The 25,629-nt window shown below is 39.9% G+C and overlaps 1 protein-coding gene across 1 annotated transcript; it reads left to right on the top strand.

The window, feature by feature from the left end:
• Positions 1-11,085: 11,085 nt before the first annotated feature.
• Positions 11,086-16,555, top strand: LOC140926384 (uncharacterized). Its single transcript, XM_073376137.1, has one exon. The coding sequence runs from the start codon at positions 11,144-11,146 to the stop codon at positions 16,553-16,555; it is 5,412 nt and encodes a 1,803-aa protein (XP_073232238.1). The 5' UTR covers positions 11,086-11,143.
• Positions 16,556-25,629: the final 9,074 nt, after the last annotated feature.

The raw sequence follows: 25,629 nt of genomic DNA, 5'->3' as shown, positions 1-25,629 counted from the left end.
ACTGCGAACTTAGAAATACCGAAGAGTTGTTGTCATCATTGGGTTTATTTTTGTAAAAAGTGGGTTCACTTGATGAATGTATTTGCTGAATTGGCAAATTATGGCCCTGAGAATTTAAGCAGCAGAATAACAGTGAAAATGAAGGAGGGCCAAGAAACTGCTGTTGAAAAGCACAACATTCAGGTGTCTTCATTTTCAGGTACCTTCTATATTGTTTCATTTTTATCATGATTGCTTTCATTCCCTTTATCTGCTTCAGGGCTTTTACTTTTGTGCTGTAGCAGCTGCTTGAGTTTCATTTGTACAATACCTTGATCCTTAATATGATAACTGTAACACTGGTTTGTAATGAAGATTTCATTAAGTTGTGACTTTAAATCCTGTTTGTTTCTTTCTGTACTATTTTTCCTGAAGTTTCTACTGAACGTGAGTTCCTCACAAACATTGAAACGATTGTCAGGAACTCCTTGCTTCATGACAAATTGAAGTCATATTTTGCTGCTCCAGAAAGTGCTTAAGAGGCACTCCTGAATAAGGTCACAATATTTTGTAATGACAGAATCAAGGTATGGCTCAGGATATCACATGATTTGAATGTTTCACTTAAACCAGTGCAACACACAATAATATTTTTTGTGTAGTATGTAGAAACATACACTGAAAAAAATGGTTTCTGTTTAAAATATTAACCCATTCGCTCCTGGAGATTTTGCCGAAAAACACGTTTTAAAGCTAGTCGAGTGGTTTTCTGGTCACTGTCATGTTGTGCTTTAAAGAGCTAAAACTTACCACAAACTGGTTTACAGGTCGAACACTTCGCGGCCTTCTGATCCAGATGCAAAATATCAGCTTGCGAAGTTCGGGCATGCGCAGAAAACAAAATTTCGAGATAGTTTTTGGGTTTAAAAGTGACACAGCAGTCTTGACTTTTACTTTTCGCTTTCTCTCCTCCCTTCTTTTTTTGCTTTTCTTGCCTCATTTTGGGAAGAGTGGGAAGAGTTTTTAGGAAAGCTTTTAGGATCTTAGGATTAGGCGAAAGGAAAGGTAGGTGGGTAATGGAACAAGATTTTCATGGAGATTTTCAGGTCAATGTCACGTGTTTTTTTGCTTGTTTCTCCGGTGTCCTTGACTGAATTGTGCTCATTCTGGTATGAAAGATCTCTTCACTCTGCACATGTTAGTGAAGAAAGTTGTCCTTGACCGTTAAAACTAATGACGTCACAATGGGTAGAAAGGACCTGGATCCGCACGGGCGGTTACGAGCGGTTCAGGGGCGAATGGGTTAAATGAATTTTTTAATAATTTGTTTTAGTACTGTTAGGACATGGCTATTTCAGACACATTCACCAGAGACTTTGGTTCAAAGCAGGAGACTATTACCCTCACAGGTTCAGGTACATGTTACAGTCATTATACTGTTATTTAAAACCTTTCCTTCCCTTTGACTGTGATAAACCAGACAGTTTGAATTTATAATGACTGCATTTACATCCATCTACACTGGAAGTTGTGATAGGCTAGCTAACACTGTCAGTATTAATACAACCCCATGACGTGACCATTGTGTATCAAGGGTACATCATTATTGCATCAGATTACTGCATCCCAACTGAGTGAATGTTCCTTAGCATGTACAGCACACCCAGTGGTTTGTGTTCTTGCATAATAGTCCTCCCTTAAAAAGAATAACCCCTTACACCTCGTGATGTGACAACCTAACCTGTTTTTCTTAGAAACTGGAAAAGAAATTCAAAGAAGACTGGAATTCTGGCAGGTCAAGCTACGTGAAATCGAGGAAAGATATGTGGAGCTGTAAGAGAAGTGTGTTGGTGGGTCGGTTACTAAAGGGAAATGAGGAAATCTGATTATGCAGCAGGAGTGTTCTACCAATTATTTTTAAAGGTAATCAAGTAATCAAGTCTTGTTTTACTTCATTGGAAGACACATTGGACAGTTTTATGAGAAATAAGACATGGGGCAAAATCCAGACACGTTAAGTTAAAACTAGTCAAGCTGATTTTGCTTTTATGAACAAAATTCTTAACTTTAACAAGTGGCAGTTACAAAACACAGGTCACAAGGGAAGGTCACTGCATGCTCTTATAAAAAAACTGAGATGGGCAGTTTCCCCTTAACTTAAAACACCTCATTTCAGATTGTAATTTGGGCTTTTCGTATAATTATTCATTTTGATTTCAGGTTTACACTGACTGGAAAGACATTTCTGAAGTAATTAGAAGTAGTGTCTTTGAGGAAGATCAGCAAGATTTAATTGACAATTTTGACATACAGGTATGTGTCAGGTAATTCACTTTTAGTGAGAGTGTAAAGTACCATTTGAAAATGAAGTCCTCTTAATGGAAAAATATTATGCATAATGTCTAAAACTATTACAATAATAAATTTAGACAAGAAGGCTAATACAGCTGTAGTAAGTGGAGTTTCTTGTAAATCTTTCACCAGAGACCAGCAATTAAAAGCCATTACATGAGGAGAAATTCAAAAATAATTTCCAGTCACTTTAACTGACATTCAAAAACTCATTAATAATACATAAAGAAAAAACAAAAGAAAGAAATGCTTCAAGAGTGTCTATCTGATAAAGGCACAGCTAAACTTTACATCCAATTTTTTTAGATTAACGAAAAAACAGATCCAAATATTAGTACAAGATCAGTATATCAGAGATTTTGAAGCCATTCAAAAAATTTGCAGTCATGTATAATCAGAACCTGGAACTACACTCATGCTGGTCTTTTAAACAATACTTAAAGTTTGATTATAGATGAGGCACATACATTATCATTTTACAAGTAAAATGTTTATCTCTCCTAGAATGTTTAAGATATTCACAAAGTACACGTCACATTCCACAGGTAAGAACTACATGTCACTGCTCCATAAATGAATTGCCAAACCACACAGATTCCCCTCTGTCTAATATAACATTTTGTTAAAAGTTTAGGGCTTGCAAACACTTTTAATTCTATTCATTTGTCTGTATCATGGTGAACTGTACTCTGACCTGTGGAAAAGTTACCTGTATTTTAGACCCGCCGTCAGTTACTGCACGCTCGTCAATGTTGATTTTGACAGTTTAACACCAATGGAAATATGCCTTTTTTTTCTTTTAGGGCAAAGAATGGGGATTCCTTTTAAGGGAAGTGTTTGGCTTCAACCTGGGTACCAGTGATTATGGCCACATCACCATTGAACACGCCGGCATGCTGTTTAGAAACCACCTCAGCTTGAGGGAGTATTCAAATCAAGGCTTTGAGGCAGCACACTCATTACAGCGTCAGTTACATGTATATACAAAGGCTACTTCCCATGACAGGCATGGTCATGCTACATCAAGTTAGTTTTATATTTTGCTTTTTTTAGTAGTTTATTTTTTTATATTATCATACAATCATCTCAACACTACAGTACTTGAAACTAATATTGTCACCTACTTAAATATTGTTAGAACTAAACTAACAACTCTTTTTATAGAAAGGTTAGGAAGCTCATCATGCCATTTTCACATTGTTTTGTGATACCACAGATGATGGATAGTTCATAAAGATATGAAAAGCTCTTGAATTTTAGCTGCACCCTCTTAAAAGCTCTTGAATCTAAGTTGAGTCAATGGAAAATCCTTGAAATTTAAGAGGGAGTCTCCCTAAAACCGGTCCACTGCGTTTCGGGTCGGAAAATCAATTTCCTTTAAACTTTGCCCATGAATATATCTTAGTCCAAAAGTAACTGAAACCGCATTAGTTTTTGAAAATATTTCAAAATAAAATTTTTCGGGAGGAAAATCACTTCAGCACTCGAAGGCCAAATTTTTGCAGTGACAAAGAGTAAAAATAGCGCATATTGCCGAGTTCACCACTTCAAAGTTTTGCACTTTCAACGACTTTTTTCACTTCCTAGGATTAAATTGGTCCTTAAATGATGTAAAGGACACAATTTTGGTCCTTCAAAAACAACTCGTGTCTACTAAATATTTTTTGATTTACACCCACTTTGCCGTACGCAGGAAATGACTCAAAAATGCATATTTTCATCGTAGCACTGTGCAAAATCCCCACATCTTCTGAACAAAATGTCTTTTCAGACCAACAAAGGGAATGTCCAAAAACATAGAAACATAAAAATATGTTGTGATTTTAACGATTTATCAGCACAGCCGATCGACGAAATATGCCTATTTTCTGTTATGACTGTTTACAATACACGATGGAAGGTCTTAATGCAAAGCCCGAATAACACAATAATTCATCAAATGTATCAAGTATTTTAAACTTTTTGTGACTTTTGACACAATAGAACATCATGCAGGAAAGGAAAGCCTTTAAGCCGAACGCATCAATACTACAGGTGTACCTGTTTACAGCGCTTGATCCGATCGAGTCGTCTTCGCTGTGTACACAAAACTGATATCACATGATGGCTCCTGTCACGCATTCCTATATCTGGAATCGTAACGCCGTGAAAACACTTTTTGCTAGTCTGACTAAAATTGAAAGGCAGGAAATTATCTTATCAATAGAGTATTCTATTATATTTATTGCTGTTTTCGTTGACAAGCTACAATATCAAGAATCATGCATGCATAAGTGCCCAGTTCATTAACAACAGCAACTTTTTAGTTTTCCACGAACAGGCTCCTGTCCATTCAGGTTAGCATTTATAAAACAATTGGTTGTCGCTATGAGCTTTCTCTTTGTTTTGTTTTATGCTTGTCGTTTAAGTTTGCATTTTTTATTATTTTTAATATATTTCATATTTCTGGTAGCCCATGGTTTTTTTTTTTTATTTATTTATTTATTTTTTTATTTTTATTTATTTTTTGCCTTACAGACATATATTAAATGTTTACAGTACTAAACACTACTGAAACTAAATACTACTAGCAATATTCACTATACTTGCACTATTTACAATATTGGCTATACAGACAATACCATCCATACGATGCTCGTACTACTAATAATTACAATGGTTACACTACTTACAATTCTAGTACATCACACGCACACACACACCCACATAAACACACACAAAAAAAAAAAAAAAAAAAATAGTTAGTAGGTCAGAGGAGTTATTTTTCATGTCTATTTTATAGCTTTTCAATTCTGTATTTAATTATCATTTTACCAACGAAGTCTTGGAGGAGAATTGGTTTGTTGTGTAGTTTGTTGGCGTAGATGTAGTATCTCATAAACAACATGGTATAATTGAATTTCCTTACTAGTACCTTTTCATGTAAGTCCGAGAGGATGCCGAACAGTCTTTCTTCGCTAGATGGGTTGAAATTGATCTTGTTTTCTATATTGAACCAGTTGATAACCCGTTGAATGAAAATCTTGACGAAATGACAATCTCTAAAAGTATGATTAATAGAGTCTTTTTCACCACAATATATACATTCATCATCTTCCTTGATTCCATAGCGGTAAAGTTCCTTTTTGGTGACTACAATTCGGTGGATTAATTTATATTGAAATTCCTTTAATTTGGTCTCTCTACAGACGGTTTTTAGGGAGGTGAATATTTTTTGGTAGCCCATGGTATTAAACCGACGAGTACCTGTTTTCAGGTCTAATCAAGCTCCCCGACTCAGGGTGGGCCTGGGGATAGGGGTGAAGTGTGCTTGCTGGCAGGAGGTCCGCTAGACTGTTCACAGTCCTCTATATTTCCGTAAATCGTCGGTATCAAGCACATTCTCTAACAGGTGGCCATCTTGGTTTTAAAATGTACCGGGTTTAGCCTGGGGATGACTATGAAATCTACTCTTGGGGCAGCGGACCCAAGAAGGCCCGCACATCTGGACGATTTTACGGAAAGATAAGGGACAGTGAACAGTCTAGTGGCCCGCAAGCAAACACCCCCCTTGCTATTATCCTAGAACAAATACTGTATCTTTGAAATTAGGTTACCCTGCATTTAAAACTGGCGTGCTGGTTTACCTCGTTTAGCGCTTTCGATTTTGACTCCAGGGCTAAAAGCGCAGCTCTGACTCGTTAATTTACTCAAAGTTGTATCCCAGAAAAAAAAAAATTAATAAAAATCGTGTAATGCTAACCGGTGACGGCAACGAGAAATGCATAAAAAAAAATAGGGCTTAAGAGCGAAAAAAAAGTTTGCACGTGCAGCACATTTTTTTGTACATTTCTTTGTCATTGTTTTGCACGACTTCAACGTACGTGAAACGTCCTAGTTGCACGTTTTATGGAGAAAAAATCGTATATGTTCCTACGTTCCATTTTTGCTTCACTGCCGCTCATTTTAACCTTGCTGGCCGCTAACATTTGTCATTTTCTTATCACGGCTTTGAATTTTTTATGTTTTTTTCTTCCGCAATGAACTTCGTCTCCTTTCTTTTTTTTTCTTTTTGTTTTGTTTTGTCAGTTTCGCTCTAACTTTTTCTCTGTTATCGGTGTCAGTGTAATAGTAGTAGGGGGAAACAGTCGAACGCACGATCACGTGATTACGAAATTTTCTCGCATTTTACAGGTTACCATTTTTTTTTTCGCACGCGCGAGAGCTTCGCTAATACTCATTCTCTATTACGGAAAGTGGTTAATTATTAAAAGTGCCATATTTTCAAATTCTTGTCCCGTTATTGCCGAAATGCACATATTAAGCTAGCGATTTTCCTGAAAGGCTGTCAATTCACAGTGAGCCCGCGGAAGAAAAATGAGTAATAATAGGCAGGGTACAAACTCACCGAGGTAGAGTCATTGTCCTTCTTCTCGCGTCTTTTCCAACAATCTTTTTCACTACACAAGAGCACTCTACAACCATTTTAGTTATCTTTTGAAGAAGATCAGATTTCGAGGTTCTTGTGCCAAATGAAATCCCAAGCAAATTGCTTTTGAAAGAAAAAGAGTGATTTCTGTGAGCCATCTCGCACATACATCAGAGGACGTTTGGCAGCAATTGTTTCCACCATAGCTTCGCTGCCATTTCTTTCTCCAGGTTCCTCATCGTCCGCTTAGTATGTATAGTCTTTTTTTTTTTCAAATGATTTTGTTAGAAAAATATTGCGAAAAAAATCGTTAAATTTTTACTTTTGAGCCACTCGGCTTTGGTAAACATTCGTGTGCGATCTGCGTTGCCAGCTTTCTGCCCCTCAAGGGGCACCTCTTCAGTCAAAAATGGTATACAAAAGGTGGGTTGGACGATCAGGGCGGAGTCTCCCAGTATAACACTTTGTTGTATACCCCACCCCCTCCGATAGGGCGGAAAGCTAAGTTCGCTAATTAGACATATTGCTGTTGTTGTTGTTGTTGTTTTGTTTTGTTTTTGCAATTCTCGTTGCCGTTGCAGGTTAGCATCACACGATTTTCTTTTTCGCTGGAGTACAGCTTCAAGTACATCAACGAGAGCTGCGCTTTAAGCCCTGTCTAAATCTATATATTAGTGAAATTGAAAGAAATCGAAAGCGCTAAACGAGGTAAACCACCATGCCACTTCACAGTCCTTAAATTCTTTACTAAGTCCTTAGATTTTCCGTAAATTCGCCGGGATCAAGCACATTCTCTAACAGGTGGCTATCTTGGTTCCAAATGTACCGGGTTTAGCCTGGGGATGTTAATGATACAGATACAGTACTTGTTCTAGAATAATAGCAAGGGGGGTATTTGCTTGCGGGCCACTAGACTATTGTTAATCCCGGGGGGTACTTCCTTATAAGAGGCTACTGGGGATGTGCCGCTAGATGGGGTCGCATTTTCACGACTGGATTGACTATAATAGGGTCGCATTTTCAATAGAGTTACTAGAATGGGGTCGCACATTTTCGGATTTTTTAACGTAAGACAGTTCTTCATATTTACGGTTAGCAAACATACCAGAACTGTAGATGAAAAGCGAAGTGTTCTGTATTCTAAAAAATGGGTCAATTCATAAAAATAGAGAGTGCCTAATTTGGGATCGCGAAAAATTACATATTTGCCCAAAAGTGGCTAAGATGTGGTCTATAATTGATTGGCCACAGAATAGACTATAATGTGGTAGGGGCTCTGAGAGGGCAGCGACACATACATACATACATACATACATACATACATACATAACCAGCAAACTCCCCCCCCCCCCGGGTTGTTAACGCACTATAGGTTCTTATGCATGCATGATTTTTGATTTTGTAGCTTGTCAACGAAAACAGCAATAAATATAATAGAATACTCTCTTGATAAGATAATTTCCTTCCTTTCAATTTTAGTCAGACTAGCAAAAAGTGTTTTCGCGGCGTTACGATTCCAGATATAGGAATACGTGACAGGAGCCATCATGTGATATCAGTTTTGTGTACACAGCGAAGACGACTCGATCGGATCAAGCGCTGTAAACAGGTACACCTGTAGTATTAATGCGTTCGGCTTAAAGGCTTTCCTTTCCTACATGATGTTCTATTGTGTCAAAAGTCACAAAAAGTTTAAAATACTTGATACATTTGATGAATTATTGTGTTATTCGGGCTTTGCATTAAGAACTTCCATCGTGTATTGTAAACAGTCATAACGGAAAATAGGCATATTTCGTCGATCGGCTGTGCTGATAAATCGTTAAAATCACAACATATTTTTATGTTTCTATGTTTTTGGACATTCCCTTTGTTGGTCTGAAAAGACATTTTGTTCAGAAGATGTGGGGATTTTGCACAGTGCTACGATGAAAATATGCATTTTTGAGTCATTTCCTGCGTACGGCAAAGTGGGTGTAAATCAAAAAATATTTAGTAGACACGAGTTGTTTTTGAAGGACCAAAATTGTGTCCTTTACATCATTTAAGGACCAATTTAATCCTAGGAAGTGAAAAAAGTCGTTGAAAGTGCAAAACTTTGAAGTGCTGAACTCGGCAATATGCGCTATTTTTACTCTTTGTCACTGCAAAAATTTGGCCTTCGAGTGCTGAAGTAATTTTCCTCCCGAAAAATTTTATTTTGAAATATTTTCAAAAACTAATGCGGTTTCAATTACTTTTGGACTAAGATATATTCATGGGCAAAGTTTAAAGGAAATTGATTTTCCGACCCGAAACGCAGTGGACCGGTTTTAGGGAGACTCACTCTTAAATCTTGTTTTGAATATCCTTTAATCTTGAGATCTTTCATTGTTAGCAAAATAATTTCCTGTTGGAGAACATCCATAGGTATTAAAAATACCTTTAGCATAAGTTTTTCATGGGATACTGCAAACTGTAAACTGCAGTCTGCAGTCACCCATTTGCAGTTTCACTTTGCCTGGATTTTAAACTTTAGGCAGACATTCATTGTTTATCACCAGCTCTAACTAGCACATCAGAGGGTGGTGTAGAAATCTGCTTCATGCTTTTAAATGTAAGGCTGAACAATAATATTATTGTTAGTGGCAAAAAAAATTCCTGTAAGTCACCTACTGCTGTAAGCCCTTCCTGCTATTCAAACTTGAACTGCAAACTGCAAACTGCAAATGCGACCAGAAGACCACTTGCATGATGTTCTCATATTTGAGACCTGTTTGCAGTGTCCCATGCATGGAAAACCTGATGCTAAAGGTCTTTATTGAAATTTTAAATGCCAATTTACAGTTAGTATTGAAGTCATTGTTCAAGACATACCATATTAGTAAAATATTAGTTTTGGGGAGCTACACTGTACATGTTCTTGAATATTATGTATCTTATTGTGTGAAAACTGGAATCCATAGGGGAAAAAGGCAAAGTCTGGTTTTATCACATGTTCTTGTTGGTATTGAAGTTGTTTGCACTTTTGAATAATCAACTTTTTTTCATTATATTAAGTCCAACAGATTTTGCAACATTTCTTTTCTGAAAAGTTGCTGTTCCTGCGGCCTTGCTTCAGAATGGCTATAGAGAGCATGGAAAATGGTGATTATCTTCTAAAATGTTTGCCAGCTAGAAATATTATATAATGGAACTTCTTTTTATGTCACTCCCTTAGATGTGTAGTCAAATGTATTCTCCCTCGTTTAGACAACGTTATGTAAAAAATCGAGAGTTGTGTATTCCCATAAAAAGTATATGTTACAGGTCAAATTTGTTTTTAGGCTTTTTTTTTTTTAACCTAGTTTATTTTTTAAACCTAGTTTATTTTTAAAATTTTGTTTATACTAGTTTATTTTTAAACCTAAGTAATTTTTCAAATTTCAATGTTTTTCGAAATAACATTTTAGGTCAAGTTGTAGTAACCAATCCCCCGCCTAGTCCCAGTCCGCGTGTTTACGTATAAGTAATTCGACTTTCGCGCGGGTTATGCAAATCGTAAAGTATCTTGCTCGAGTTCGCTAGCTGTTACAACTACGTTACGTTCTTTATCTTACTTCGTTTGCCGTATTCCCAAATCGTCAGGTAATGTCCTCTGTCTTCGTTTATCTCGTATTTCCTATGTTACCTATATTTCCTACGTTATTTCCATTGTTGTAATTAGTCGTTCCGCTCTTAATGTATTATGTTTGTTACTTTATCCTAGAAACCACTGGCAACATCATGTAATTAAGGTTAAGAGTTCGAGTTGTTCCAGTTCAATTAAAACTCTTTTACGACTTATATTATTGCTGGTGCGTTGGCTACAGTTTCTGACGCTAGTGGAATTATGTCAATGGAAAATTCGTCGAACGGACGAGGGGACGCCGTAAGGCGTGAAAGAATGCTGTCCCTGAAGAGAAGTCGAGCTGGTCACCTTGGTTATTTAAACAGATTGTACAAAGACGTCGAGTTATTAATGCAAAACGCGGATAATTATCATGTGGCTTGTAAGAAGAAGAAAGATGTTGATATCGCGTTTGCGAGATGTTTTCAAGCCTACGACGAATATTATCAATTCGCCATCGACCCCGAAGTCAAATTAGATGCGCTTAATGCTTGTCACAGCATAATGACAGGAAAAAAGGAATTCGACGAGCATTTTGAAGAATGGTCGCGATCCGTTCAACGTACCGTGGATCACACTTCAGTGGTTCCTCGCCAAGATTACGGTGATACTGCCGAATCACAGATTGTCACACGTTCAGTTGTCAACTCAAGTAGCAGAAAATTAATTCGAAGAGCTCCAAGTCTAGCTCACGTGCAAGTGATCGATCAAAAAAGGCTAAAGCCGAGCTTCTTCGTCGTGAAGTTGAGTTGAAGAATCTGTTAAAGCGCCAGGAGATGGAACGTCAAATGGAACGTCAAATAGCCGAGATGAAAATTCAAGAAGATGAATTGAAACGCCGGATTGCTTTATTGACCGCAGAAGGGGAAATAGAGAAAGCTAAGGCCGTTGATGAGCTTTATGAAACTTCGGAATATTCAAAACGTGGTATCGAGGCAGAGTTGAAACCGGTTTACAAAGACGAAACACGCGATTCCTTACCTCCTGTGAAAGACCTTCAGGTTGGACCGAACTTTAAGAGTGGCGACTTCAAGCAAGTTGGGAGAAACTATTCTAAATCAGTGCTGAATCCAGGTGCTCAACCTTGGAACCTAGGACCCCCGCAGAACACTATCGGCGCTGAAGACCCCACTGGTTCCCAACAGTTGCAAGAAATATTAACACAGCAACAAGAAGCTTTGCAACTTATGGCGTACACAATTCGACAAGGATTTGAAATGCCAAAAAGAGAGCTTTTGACGTTTGATGGTAACCCGCTTAACTACTGGTTGTTCATAAATAACTTCGATGTCAACATCGCTAAGAGGGTACCGGACCCCGAGACGAGGCTAACTTACCTTATTCAACACTGTACTGGGAAGGCTAGGGAAGCCATTAAAAACTGTGCCATAATGTCCGGTCCAGAGCAAGGCTACAGGAAAGCCCAAGAAATCTTGTACCATAGATTTGGACAGAAACACATCATTGCGCAGGCGCACATCACGAAGATTGTGGAAGGTCCGCAGATCAAGAATACTGACTCCACTGGTTTATCAGACCTGTCCGTTGAAATGCAGAATTGTGCGCTGACTCTCGTACAAATGGGCTACGAGGCAGATATTAACAGCTCGGACAATCTCGTTAAGGTGGTGAAGCGTCTCTCTGTTCATCTGCAGTCTAAATGGGCGGACAGAGCCGGTTCATTAACCTTAGCTGGAACGGAACCTACCTTCATGGATTTAGCTGGTTTTGTTAAAGAGAAAGCTTTGCTGGCAAACACTATGTACGGACGAATAGTTGGATCGACACCAGACAAAGAACGGAGCTCTAAGCCACCGCCCAAAATAAAGTCCCCGTCCTCGAAGGGAAACACCTTCGCGACGCAGTCCGAAGACCTTCCTCAAGTAAACACACCTCCTATCGTAACTTGTCCTTTGTGTTCTGGTCAACATAGACTGTGGAAATGCGAGCTCATGAAAGCAAAGAGCCCAGAAGAAAGAAAAAGCTTCGTTCGACAAGCAAGACTATGCGACAACTGTTTTGGAAGCGGTCACATGGCCATAGATTGCAGAAGTAAAATGATGTGTCAAGTGAGTGGATGTGGATGGAAACACCACACTATGTTGCACGTTAAGAAGAAGAGCAACAATAATAGCACCCCTCCTAACCATGCTGCAGTCACCTCGGAAGAGACTGGAGCGAGTACCATCAGTGGAACCGGGGAGACTGGAACGGGCGCCGTCAGCGGGGCCGGGGATGCTGGTCGGTGTGGTGCTACAGACTCTGGCAAGAAGAATGTTTGTTTAAGAATCGTTCCAGTTGTCGTGAAAGGAATGGGTCAGCACAACACAATTGTGGCAAACGCGCTACTGGATCCTGGTTCGGACGTCACGTTATGTGATGTGAGTCTAATGGAGAAACTTCAAGTAGTTGGCCGTCCTAACGAATTCTCACTAGCGACCGTTAATGGTGCATCCGACACTCGAAAGGGATTCGAGTTGTCTTTGTCTGTTCGAGGATTACAAATGAAAGAAGAAGTCGTGTTAGATAGAGTTTGGACAGTGGATACGTTGTGTTTACCTCAAGGTAGTCCACCTACTATGGAAAATACTGCTAAATGGTCTCATCTGAAAGGAATAGACTTTCCGAGAGCGCAATCTGATAAAGTGTCTGTGCTTATTGGTAGCGATGTTCCCGAAGCTCATTGGGTATGCGATCAGAGGCGTGGCAGGCGTGGTCAACCTTATGCTGTGTGTACCCCACTCGGTTGGACCCTGATGGGACCACTGAATTCGTGTGATAGAGATTGTTTCAGTGTGAACTTTGTTCGCCATGATGACGAAACGCTTCATCGGCAAATGGAGAGCATGTTTAGGAGTGACTTTAACGAGCCTATGATCTCCTCAAAGGCTGCAATGTCAGTTGGAGATCAAAGAGCACTGTCGCAAATGGAAACTTCCGTGAAGCTCGTGAATGGCCACTATCAGTTGGGGTTACCATGGAGGCACAAGTCAGTAAACCTCCCTAACAATCGTGAATTTGCGTTCAGAAGATTGCGCTACTTAAAGAAAAGATTCCAGCGCGAACCTCACCTCTTCGAGAAGTACAGAGACACTATTAACGGTTATGTATCCAGCGGCTACGCAAGACGAGTTCCTTGTAGCGAACAGGAAAATGTGAAGGATTCACCAGTCTGGTACTTACCCCACCATCCAATTTTCCATCCTCAGAAACCAGGGAAAGCGAGAGTCGTGTTTGACTGCACGGCCAAGTTTAAAGGCACCTCTCTGAATGATCAGCTTCTTCAAGATCCAGACCTAACGAATGGACTTTTGGGCGTTATCATACGTTTTCGCCAAGAACCCGTTGCCATGGTTGCGGATGTGGAAGGCATGTTCCATCAGGTGCGGGTAGCTCCCGATGACTGTAATGCGTTAGGATTCCTGTGGTGGCCCAATGATGATCTCTCCAAAGAGCCAGTTGATTACCAGATGTTAGTGCACTTGTTCGGAGCCACGTCGTCTCCAAGTTGCGCAAGTTTTTGTCTAAAGAAAACAGCCTCGGATAATCAGGGCGGCTTTCATGTGGAAACCATTACCACTGTTGACCGGAACTTCTATGTAGACGACTGTCTGAAGTCTGTCCCTACGACTGACAAGGCGGCACGTTTTTCTGGCCAGTTACGAGAATTGCTGTCAAGAGGAGGGTTTCGGCTTACCAAATGGATTAGTTATGACAGGAACGTAATCGCCACCGTTCCAGTAACAGAGAGAGCGCCCTCAGTAGTAAACTTGGATTTGGAAGATCTCCCTGTAGAACGCACATTGGGAGTGCAGTGGGCCATGGAAACAGACGACTTCAACTTTCGCATCATGGATAAAGGAAAGGCCCTCACACGCAGAGGAATCTTGTCTGTTGTAAGCTCCATGTACGACCCTCTCGGGTTCGTCGCGCCCATCATTCTGCCAGCCAAGAGTCTGTTGCAGAGCCTATGTAAGCAGAAGTATGGCTGGGACGAAGAGATTTCCCAAGCAGATTCCACTGTATGGCAAGAATGGCTGAAGGAACTTGCATGTTTGAGAACAATATCAGTTCCCAGGTGTTTCAAGCCACCAGGATTCGGTGCAGTCGTCAACGTTCAGTTACATCATTTCTCAGATGCTTCTGAAATTGGTTATGGAGCGGTATCGTACCTCCGAATCGTCGACGACAAGGGTGCTCCGCACTGTTCTTTTGTTCTTGGCAAGTCTCGCGTCACTCCCCTGAAGGTAGTGTCCATACCACGTCTTGAGTTAGCAGCTGCAGTGGTCGCTGTGAAGTTGAACTGCCTGATTCGGAACGAATTAGAGTATCCCATACACGACACGATCTACTGGACGGACTCTACCGTAGTCTTGCAGTACATTTGCAACGAATCAAGAAGATTTCACACGTTTGTTGCAAACAGAGTCGCGATGATACACGATGAATCCACACCACGTCAGTGGCGACACGTTGACACCTGTGCTAACCCTGCCGACATCGCGTCCAGAGGGGCGAAAGGTTCTGAACTTCACACGTTGGAGCTGTGGCTTCACGGCCCAAAGTTTTTGTGGAAGGACGAGAAACATTGGCCTGACCAACCGTCCCAGTTGCCGGAATTGCCTCAAGATGACAGTGAATGCAGAAAATGCCCTGGTCGAACAAACGTGATCGTCAGCGGTAAAATGTTGGAACCGCTGTTGTCCCGCTATTCATCCTGGGACAGTCCTCGAAAGGCCATAGCCTGGTTGGTACGTTTCAAGAAGTATTTGGTTGGCCTCCTTAACAAGGATCCAGACAGCATTCCCAAGGGGCCCTTGACTGTCAGGAAAGTTGTTGCTGCAGAGATTGTGATCATTAAAGCTGTTCAGCATAATGCGTTTCCAGCAGAGCTAGCTGCGGTAGGCCAAGAAGCGTCGGAGAACCAGAAGAAGTGCGTTCCACGATCTAGTCCAATACGCAACTTGAACCCTTTTGTTGCCGAGGGAATATTAAGAGTAGGAGGTCGCCTCGAGAATGCTCCTGTTTCATTCCAAACGAAGCACCCGGTTATTCTTCCCAGTAAACATCACGTGACAAATTTGATCATCCAGAATTGTCATCGCCAACAAGGGCACTGTGGTCCTTCTCAAGTTCTGGCCTTCATCCGAGAGAGATTCTGGATTGTACGTGGCCTCTCAGCAGTACGCAGGGTTTTGGGGAGTTGCATGAACTGTCGTAAGCAAAATGCTCGTCCTGGTGAACAGATTATGGCCCCACTCCCGTCAGCACGAGTCGCTCCGACAGATCCACCATTTACCCATGTGGGTGTGGACTATTTCGGTCCCCTCTTTGTCAAGCAAGGACGCAGTCAAGTGAAACGTTACGGATGTTTGTTTACATGCCTTACCATGAGGGCGCCACACATTGAGGTCGCGCACACATTGGAAGCAGACTCCTTTATCTGTGCATATCAGCGTTTTGTTAGTCGCAGAGGGAAGCCCAAGGAAATACACAGCAACAACGACACCAATTTCACGGGCGCTGAGCGAGAGCTGAGAGAAGCACTGGAGCGACTGGACCAAGCCAAAATCTACAACAGTCTAAGGTCGAAAGACGTTCAGTGGTCATTTAACCCCCCTGAGGCCAGCCATCAAGGTGGAATCTGTGAACGAATGATTCGCTCCGTACGGAAGATTTTGGGTGCCTTGTTAAAGGAACAGCTGGTGAACGATGAAACATTGTCAACCCTTCTTTGTGAGGTGGAAAGGATTCTCAACGACAGGCCTTTGACTCCCCTTAGTGACCACCCAGATGATCCTGAGCCGCTGACGCCGAGCAAACTACTGCTCCTGAGATCCAATTCTTGCCTCCCGCTGGATGTCTTTAAAGGTCACGACAAGTATAGCAAGCGCTGGCGCCAAGCACAATGCCTGGCAGATTCATTTTGGAAGAGATGGATGAAAGATTATTTACCTGCACTCCAAACAAGGCAGAAATGGAGCGTCCCTCGTCGAAACTTCGCTGTCGGTGACTTGGTTCTTGTTGTCGACGAGAAGACACCTAGAGGTCGCTGGCCAATGGGCTTGATTGAAGAGGTATTTCCAGACAGCCATGGTCATGTACGTAGCGTTAGAGTGAAAACGGCCACATCTGTCTACAGACGTGACATCAGGAAGCTGTGCCTCCTTGAAGGAGTCCAGAACTAATGAACTCTGACAATTTCTATGGTTAAGACTGCTACATTGCGAACTGTGTAATCTAAATTAAGTTAATTTTCGTCACATTTCTGTATGTTATTCGTAGTCTAGGAATTGGTTATTTTGTTGCTGGAATTACCTAGTAGCTAATTCGGGGCCGGTGTAGTAACCAATCCCCCGCCTAGTCCCAGTCCGCGTGTTTACGTATAAGTAATTCGACTTTCGCGCGGGTTATGCAAATCGTAAATTATCTTGCTCGAGTTCGCTAGCTGTTACAACTACGTTACGTTCTTTATCTTACTTCGTTTGCCGTATTCCCAAATCGTCAGGTAATGTCCTCTGTCTTCGTTTATCTTGTATTTCCTATGTTACCTATATTTCCTACGTTATTTCCATTGTTGTAATTAGTCGTTCCGCTCTTAATGTATTATGTTTGTTACTTTATCCTAGAAACCACTGGCAACATCATGTAATTAAGGTTAAGAGTTCGAGTTGTTCCAGTTCAATTAAAACTCTTTTACGACTTATATTATTGCTGGTGCGTTGGCTATACAAGTCTTTATTTAAAATGTTTACCTTTCATGCAAGGTTAGGGGTTTTGTACACATTTGAGTGATTATAGGGTTAATTCGTTTCGAAAAGAAAACTGTTGCTACCGTTCCCAAGCATCTCCTTTGCCCGGCGTTTTAATCTGTTACGTGTAGACCTTATCCTTTGTTAAAACCTTTTGGATATAGTCAGGAAACAGAGCAGCTGTCTTTCAAGTTAGAACAGGCGGGGATGTTGGAAAATTCGGTAGACTTATGAGGTACAATTATTTATTCATTAAACATGGACTAGTGTTAGTCGATTTAGGCACGTAGGGGCAGTTCGCAAAACTCTCAAATGTATCCCTTTCTCTTGGTAATTTTTATTGTAAATTAAGTTGCTGTCACTAATATTTTTTCTGGTTTTGTTGTAGCCAGTAAAAGGAATAACGCGGGTGACATGTACGTTTGCATAGGTCAAAATTAAGTAATCGTAACTTAGGTTGAAATATGCCATCAAAATATTTGTTAAAACTCATCTCGAATGATATTTCTCGGTTAGTCTCTATCTCTTTTATTCGTGTGGAGTATAAAAGACGTGTATACTAGTTTTCAAACCATGATAGGTAAAATCTTTACCACTAACGGTATTCATGAGCACTTTCTAGTCTCCTGCTCCAATATCATAATATTTGACGTGACCGTGTAGAAGGAACTAAAAGCAACTAAAAGTTTAACAGTGCTATTTCGCTTAATTTGAGGCTTAGCAAAGTAATATTTCTACTCTTGTTATTCGTAATTGGTAAATAATAGAAGAAAACACTTTGTAATGGGTACTATCCACATCTGTTCGTGTTGCACAGGTGGTATAACCATCTTGCTTTATGTACCTTGTATGCTAGCCGCGAAGTAAAGGTTACCCGTATGGAAACTTATATACGTGGCTGCTTGCGCATACTAGTGTTCTAGTCTTGATAATAAACAGCAGACAATACAAAAAAAAAGAAACTTACAAGTATTTTAGCTTAGATAGATTGGAAAATATCCCAGGTGGAAGCTGTTCAATTTTGTTGTCGGACAGAACCCTGCAAGAGTAAGGTTAGTTATTTTAACTGCGTATCTCATGACAACAACAATCTGTCAAAAAACCCTCATCATTGTCTATTTTAGTTCTTATCGTACTTGCTTATTGTTATAGTACTGACCTCTGTATGTACTGGTAACTTTACATGCGTTAGCGTTGTAGATTCGAATACATGTGATAAAATTCGAACAATGAGGGCCCGAATCACATGTAATAGTGCAAGAAATCTCGACCTTCGTTATATCTTAAAGGCTACTAGTACAGATAGACAAACAAGAAGACTTCATATCTTTAAGATTTTTGCATTTATTTGGCATCAGATAATACACTAATAATTCTAGTATATTCCGACCAAATGACCCCTGAAGCCAGAACCCAAACATAGTGCGCTTGGGCTGCCTGTGATTAATCCGATTAATTTCGCTGCTTGCATAGTTACTGGGACAAGGAAGTTTGATCACGTATCTCCAGCCCTGAAAGACCTGAGATGGATACCAGTTAAGTCCCACCTGTATCTAAGAGACGCCATCTTGGCCTTTAAATCTATGACAGGTCAGGTACCAAGCTACCTCAGTTCAAATTTTATCTCCAGAGGGAATATCAGTGGTAGGACGACCAGATCATCTTCCCAGCTTAATATACCACTTTTTAAAACTAAGTCGGGACAGAGATCTTTTTATAACAGAACTGTAACATTGTGGAATGCGTTAAAACCCCATTTTAAATTAAGTGAATCTCTTATCATTTTCAAACGTAAAATGAAAGCCCTCCTTTTAAATCCATTGTTAATGTCATAAATTTATATGTAAATAGTTTCTTAATAGTTTATTGATAATCAATTTGTGATACTTGTTTTTTTGTTGTTGTTGTTTTGTTTTTGTTTTTTTGATTACCTGTACTATTAATACTTGTCTCTGAAAAGCCCCCATGGGGAGTTGACAATAAAAATTTGTATTGTAAGGGACGGACCATTAGAAAAGTTATGGGGGGGGGGGGAATTTTTGAGCCGCAGGAATTTTTTTTCGTTATCAAATTCCTTGTATGAATCTTTTTTAGGCCGTAGCATGAATATTTTTTAGGGTTAATTGGCGTGCACGAATTTTTTTTCATTTAATTTTGCCTTGCGCGAATATTTTTTTTGTACTTCGCCCCCCCCCCCCCCCCCGATAAGTTTTCTAATGGTCCGTCCCTAATCCGGACCTGTCAATGTTGATGTTGTGGAGAAGAAGGAGCAGACTTATTTAGTTAATTTGTTGCAGAGATAAATTGGATCAGGCTTTTTTTGGTAAAAACTTGAATTGGCGGCAGATATGAATTCGTATATTAAGCTTACTCTCAGGAAGATCGAGCGACTTGCGGAGGCAAGCTTTCACGATGCCCTTCTTGCGGTGATCTGACGTAACTACCATGTTAGGGACCGTTCATTTTTTATGGGATAGGGGGGGCTGGTGGGATTTGGAGGAGTGGAATTTGAAAATTGTATGACCCCCCCCCCAATTTCCGATTTTTTTCGCATGCCCCCCCCCCCCCCTCATCAGAGTAATTTTTTGGAAGACCCCCCCCCCCCCCCCCCCCCATGAATAAAAAATACATAAGGTATTAAAAAAGTTACTGCATTAAAATTTCGTTTTGGTGCATTTCACGTAATTTAGTGAAAGAAAGCTGAAAGCTAGAAAGCTGTTTTTAACAAATCCTCACTCAAAAGAATGAAAAGTCAATTTCAGCTCTTCTTGTTACTGCTCGTCCTGAGCGTGTTGTAGCTGGCCGCTCGTCTACATATTCCTCGTCTGAGGCGATAAAAGCAAGAACGACATCATTTGAGTCGTCTTCAGAGTCAGGGGCATCACTCTTGTAATCATCATCAGTTTCTTCTTCCTCACTGCTTTCACCACTGCTGTGTAGTTGACCTGATTCATTGCGGCCTCTCACTTCGGCTTGACCTGTTCTGAGAGTATTCATCTGCAGGAAGTGTCCCATAATTGTCTTCACTTTGTCGTTCTTGCTGCTCTTCTGATGCTGTTTTAATAGCCCATGATGTTGTAAGTATTTGTTCAATTCTGGCACACGGAGCTTTTTTAGCTTGGCGGCATCTTCGCACAAAGTAGCCCAATGATAATAATCATAGGACTTTTCTCTTGCCTCCCTACTTTCCCTTGCCCTTTCCGCCAGTCTCTTCTTTTTTTTAAACTCTATGACCTCAAGATGCTGGAGATAGTCAACAGAAACAGGATGTATTGCTTCCTGCATCCTGAAGATTATAGCTCAAACGTCGGAGACACGAACAAAGAGGAAGAAGAAAACAACGAAGAAGAGGAAGAAGAGGAAGACAACGAAGAAGAACAGGAGGAAGAAGAAGAGGAACACAGCGACGACGAGATCGAAGAGAACGTCGAAAATGAGGAAGGGGACACCTCGTAGTAGTTTCATGCCCCTCCCATTAAATTTCTCCGAGAAAAGCTCTGGTAACCAGGTCAGTTCCAATTCAGGACTCAAATTATTGGTTTTAATTATATGAGCTTGACAACAACATTTTTATGAATGAAAAGAAAGTTGTTGCTATTCAAGACTGTTATTATGGTATGTTCACTGTCCTTATAAAATATAAAAGCTGTTGAGAAGTTTTCTTGTTACCCTAGAACTGTTTTAGCATATTTGTTATAAATAAAAGAGCACAATTTTTCTTCGATTTGTAAATATCTCTTATCCTATTTTTAATCTAATTTTTTCGTCCGACCCCCCCCCTTTCCTTCATTTTTTTTCGGCTGGCCCCCCTTTCAAGCCAATTTTTTTCGAGTGCCCCCCCCCCCAAATCCCACCAGCCCCCCCTCTCTCATAAAAAATGAACGGTCCCTTATTTCGTGTTTTCTCTCGATCGTTAGATCAAGAAAAGACATGGTACGCATTGAATGATGGTTTGTGTGGTAAGCAGCCGAGAAAATTCAGCGAGGGTTCTTTCTTTCGGCTATTTCCCGATTAATTTCTTCGTGTTAATTTTGCTGATCTGCACGATGTAAATGGCTGCCCTGTTTCAAGCCAGTGGTTCAAGCTAAATGGGCAAAAATCTTCTAATCAAGTTTACGTTGGAAGTACATTTGCAGTAGTTGCCTGTAATTTAGTCCTTAGGAACCCGTCAGAATCGGAATTTCTTCGATCAGAAGCCTTCTTGTCGCTGAAGCGGACCATCAACAAGCATGTTTTGAAAGAATCGGACATCGATCACAGGCCCGCTCAGGATTTATGCTGCGTTAGTACAGACAGAGATTCTAAAAGTGATGAAGGAGAAACTCTCCAAGAATTGAAAGGGGAGAAATTATCTTTAGAAAGCAGCTTTCCGGGAAGCCCGGCAAAATGCTCCACTCCACGAAGACAAAGCCCCGCGCGCCAAAATTTGAAATCCCCCTTGACCATGTTCACACGTCTTCTTCAAGTTCTTGTGACGACTCCTCGCAATCTGTCGGATCTGTATCGTCAATTTCTTCGTTATTAAATGGAAAGTTTGGCTCTGCGTATAAGAAGAGAAAGATCAGACAAAAGGTGGAAGCTGTAATGGGAAGCGTCGAATCTGTATGACCATGTTTAGAGAAGGGAGAAACCTTGAGGGACGTTGTTGCACAAAGCTGCCTATTTCAGCGTAAGAAAACTTTCAATGCGATCAATGTGCAGGAGCTCATTTGGCATGTGTTTAGTGAAGTAGCGAACGAGCTGTGAGTTCGAAAGGCATTCTGTGAGCTCATACCTGAGGAGCTGTGGAACCAGCGTGTACAAATGATGTCTGTGCCCGATTGGATGTTGCTTCTTTGTAAGCTGGAATCAACAATATCTGACGATTCCTGGCAGATGATCTTAAATCGGACTCGACTTGGAAAAAGCGAGGTGAGTTAGCCACTGACTATTTTTTGTGTTGTTGTTGTTGTTGTTGCTGTCGGTTTTCTTTAAGCTTACTAGACATATAAAGTAATCCCCCTAACCATAAATAAATGGTGGTCTATTCCATTCAAATATCCACTTCCATTTCCGCCCCACTATGGACAAGATTTTCTGTTGGGGGGGGGGGGGGGGGTTTGAAAGTCATTTCCGAGGGGGTTGACTGTGACGGCACCTTTGATCTTTGGAAATTTCTGAGGGGTGTAAGAAAAATTGGCCATTTCTGTGGGGGGAGGCAGGGGTACTGTGTCAGTACCTTTGATCTTTTTTTCTTTTCTTTTAGAACTCATCAGACACTCCGATCTTGCTTTCCAAAAGCAACATAAAGGCACTTCGGTCACATCACACAAATACAAGATTTTCCTGGTTATGAAGTTTCTCTTGAAAGTGCCCTAACATGGATTATCATGGAGTTGAGACTAGATGGTGTGCAGAAAGAAATAATTGACCTAAGCCTCAAACTTGATGGTGGGCCATTTGCAGGTGAGAACATACATACATACATACATACTTTATTGGCTCGTCCCCACGGGGCTTTTCAGAGTCAATTTTACATTACAAAATTATAAACCAAGTACATGACAATAAGAATATAACAATGATAAAAGAAGACAAAGGTCAATAAAATTAATTAAATTAATTAAATAAAGCAGTCATTAAGAAGCTTTTGCCTGAGTAAACACTTGAATTCCGTCACGGATGGGCTAAGTTTGAGCGCAGGCTGCAACTCATTCCAGAGAGAGGTTGCTCTATATTGAAAGGTCCTTTGGCCGCTGGCAGTGCGGAAGAGTGGTATGTTCAAAAGTTGAGAATTTCTCGTATTCCTTGTCGAGACGGCGGATCTTCCAACGAGCTTTGATGTCAAATACTCCGGAGCACAACTCGTCATGCACTTAAAAACCAGAACAGCAAAACGAAAATAAAGTTGTTGCCTGATTGGTAGCCAGCGCATGTCTTTTAGCAAAGGAGTTATGTGATCGAATTTTTTAGCGCCGCTCAAAATACGACAAGCGAAATTCTGTACTGCTTGGAGCTTGTCCAGATTAGTTTGAGTAGTATTGCTCCAAACAGAAGAGCAATAGAATAATTTACTAAAAACTAAGGCATTTATAATAATAATTAGCGCGTGTTTATTAAAAATATGCTTAACGCGGTTAATTTGACCCAAACGTGACATGCATGAGGATACAGTAGAAACAATATGCTCATTATATGTTAAGTTAGAGTCCAGTGTGACACCAAGGTCTCTTGCAGCCTTAACGGGCTCGAGTTCCTTCCCCAATAGAAATAGCCTAAAGTCGCTAACCTTAGCAGTCATTTGCCGGCTGCCGAATATCACTAGTTTTGTTTTATCTGGGTTGAGTAAAAGCTGATTATCAAAGCACCAATTCCTAATGCTTAACAAGTCCTTGTTCATTTTTTCTATCGTTTCGTGCTGATCGCGGAGTAAATACAGTGTACCTTATTTCCAGATTCCTTTATTTTATTTTGCAACAACTGTGTTGCACTTAAGAAAGAAAAACATAGAAACAAAATCATCAGTGAAACTGGGTTAAAAATTATGACACCAAGACATACAATAGCGTTTAAATTATTTCTTAACTGTAACTGAAACAAGTTCATGCCAACGAAACCCTGTGATCTTTTATCATGGGTGTAGTCCTTTTTCGTCAGTATTCTTAAACATTTACCGTTCCTTATCCATAACTTTCACTTGAAAGATATTCAGTCATAGACAGTGCAGAGACAGAATAATGTAAAGCAGGGTATATAATATGTCAGGGAGTTTAAAACTTGTTGTCCATATTATTGTTGTCTGTATTAGGGAGTAAATTTTAGAGAAAACACATGCCTTGAGCTTTTTGTTGCGACAAAAGTATCCATTAAATACAGGTGTCTGTATTAAGTTTGAGGGGGGTAACATCAAAGTGGCAGGGTAAACATAACCAAACACTTTGAACTCTAGGTCATGAAATGGTGCTTAAATTTTTGAAATTCCTTTTTTTTTTGTTTCCTCTCATTTGTAGGGCGCAGTCAGGTCCTAATGGGTGTAGTCCCCAAAGACACACCATTCCTGTCTAATCAGAGCTGCAAATCAGTGTGCCCTTTAGCTATTGCTAATTGTAAGGAAGACAGGTATGTTGTATTTAAATTTGATTCATTAGTCAAATAGTTATTTGTTTCCAAAATAACTAGTTTTGTTAGTGAAAATTTTTATTGTACCTTTTTGACTGTGTAATTTTTGGTTGTCGACCAGTTATACATGCAATAATTTGTGGATTTACAATAAATTTATTGTATGAGGCCTAAAGGCCCCAGTAGACGATCATAGTTTTGAAAATTTTACCGCAAAGGTCTTAATTTATTAGTGGGCCATTCAAACCCGACCTTATGTTTTAAACTCTTAAGAACTAGCTGCCGCAGACTAGACTAGCAGTATGGTATTTCTTTTTCCTTTTTTTTTCACTTTAGTAATAACTTCAGTTTACCAGTAACTTTATTTGTTATTATTATTAGGGAAAACCTAAAAAAGCTGATTGTTAATATCAACAAACAAAAGGATGCACTAAAGAAGAGTGGAATCACAGTGGATGGAGTGCATTATGCTGTGAGAGATTTAAAGGTAAGTTTCACATAATAATTAATAAGGTATTTTTTAGTACCATAATATACAATCCAAGCAAATGCCTGCATGTACATTGACCTCTTTTTTAAAATTTATATCTACAGTTATACTTGACCTGAAGGCCCTCTATCTTTTGCTGGAACAAATAGGGAAACGAACTTTCAGCTTGGGAAACGAGGAACTGAAGTAGAGTGTTGCTTCATCTGCAAAGCTTTGAGGGTATGTGGATATATTCAAAATCTCTGAGTCAAAAAATTCTCCTATACAGGTTTTGACCTTACCAATGACCAACTTACCAATATAGTACTAATAGTTTTTCAGTTTTGCTGGGTAAAATTTCTTATTAAAAACTAGCTATGAATAATTACTATTTTTATTGTTACTTTATTAGGGATGTAATTGCGATCTTGGTCCGCATACAGTTTGTTTGGAACACTTAAGCATGTCCAAGGCTCCGAGGGTAATTTAGTTATATATAGTTTTGGTTTACTAAGAATTCTCCGATGATACTTGTTGAGGCATGCAGCCCTTGATTTTTCATGAATTTCAGCATTTGTAGTTGTCATTTTGAATTCACAGTAACTTCTAATTATAAAAGGCATTCAAAACAAGATTATCTCAGTACGGTTAACCTCTATTCAAAAAAATAAATTCCCTGGTATAGTGAGTGAATCTCGTCATCCCAGCATTTATAGCTTAATAAGTATGTTTTCTGTAAAAGACTAACTTTTTATATAGATCTCATTTTAGCAATAATATTTTATGAATTAAGCCTTGCCTTTTGTAAAAGGGGAAGTTCCACTGCATGGAAAAGAATCCAAAAAAGAATTTTTTTGGACAAACATGGTGTTTAATGCCCCTGTCTATAAAATGCTGGAAGTTATCCTTGTCTTGTTTTCCTAGAGAGCACATATTATTTTCC

The sequence above is a fragment of the Porites lutea genome, chromosome 1 (assembly GCF_958299795.1).
Source record: "Porites lutea chromosome 1, jaPorLute2.1, whole genome shotgun sequence".
Taxonomy (NCBI): Eukaryota; Metazoa; Cnidaria; class Anthozoa; order Scleractinia; family Poritidae; genus Porites; species Porites lutea.
The sequence above is the reverse complement of the archived record's forward strand: the minus strand, read 5'-3'. Positions and strand labels throughout refer to the sequence as shown.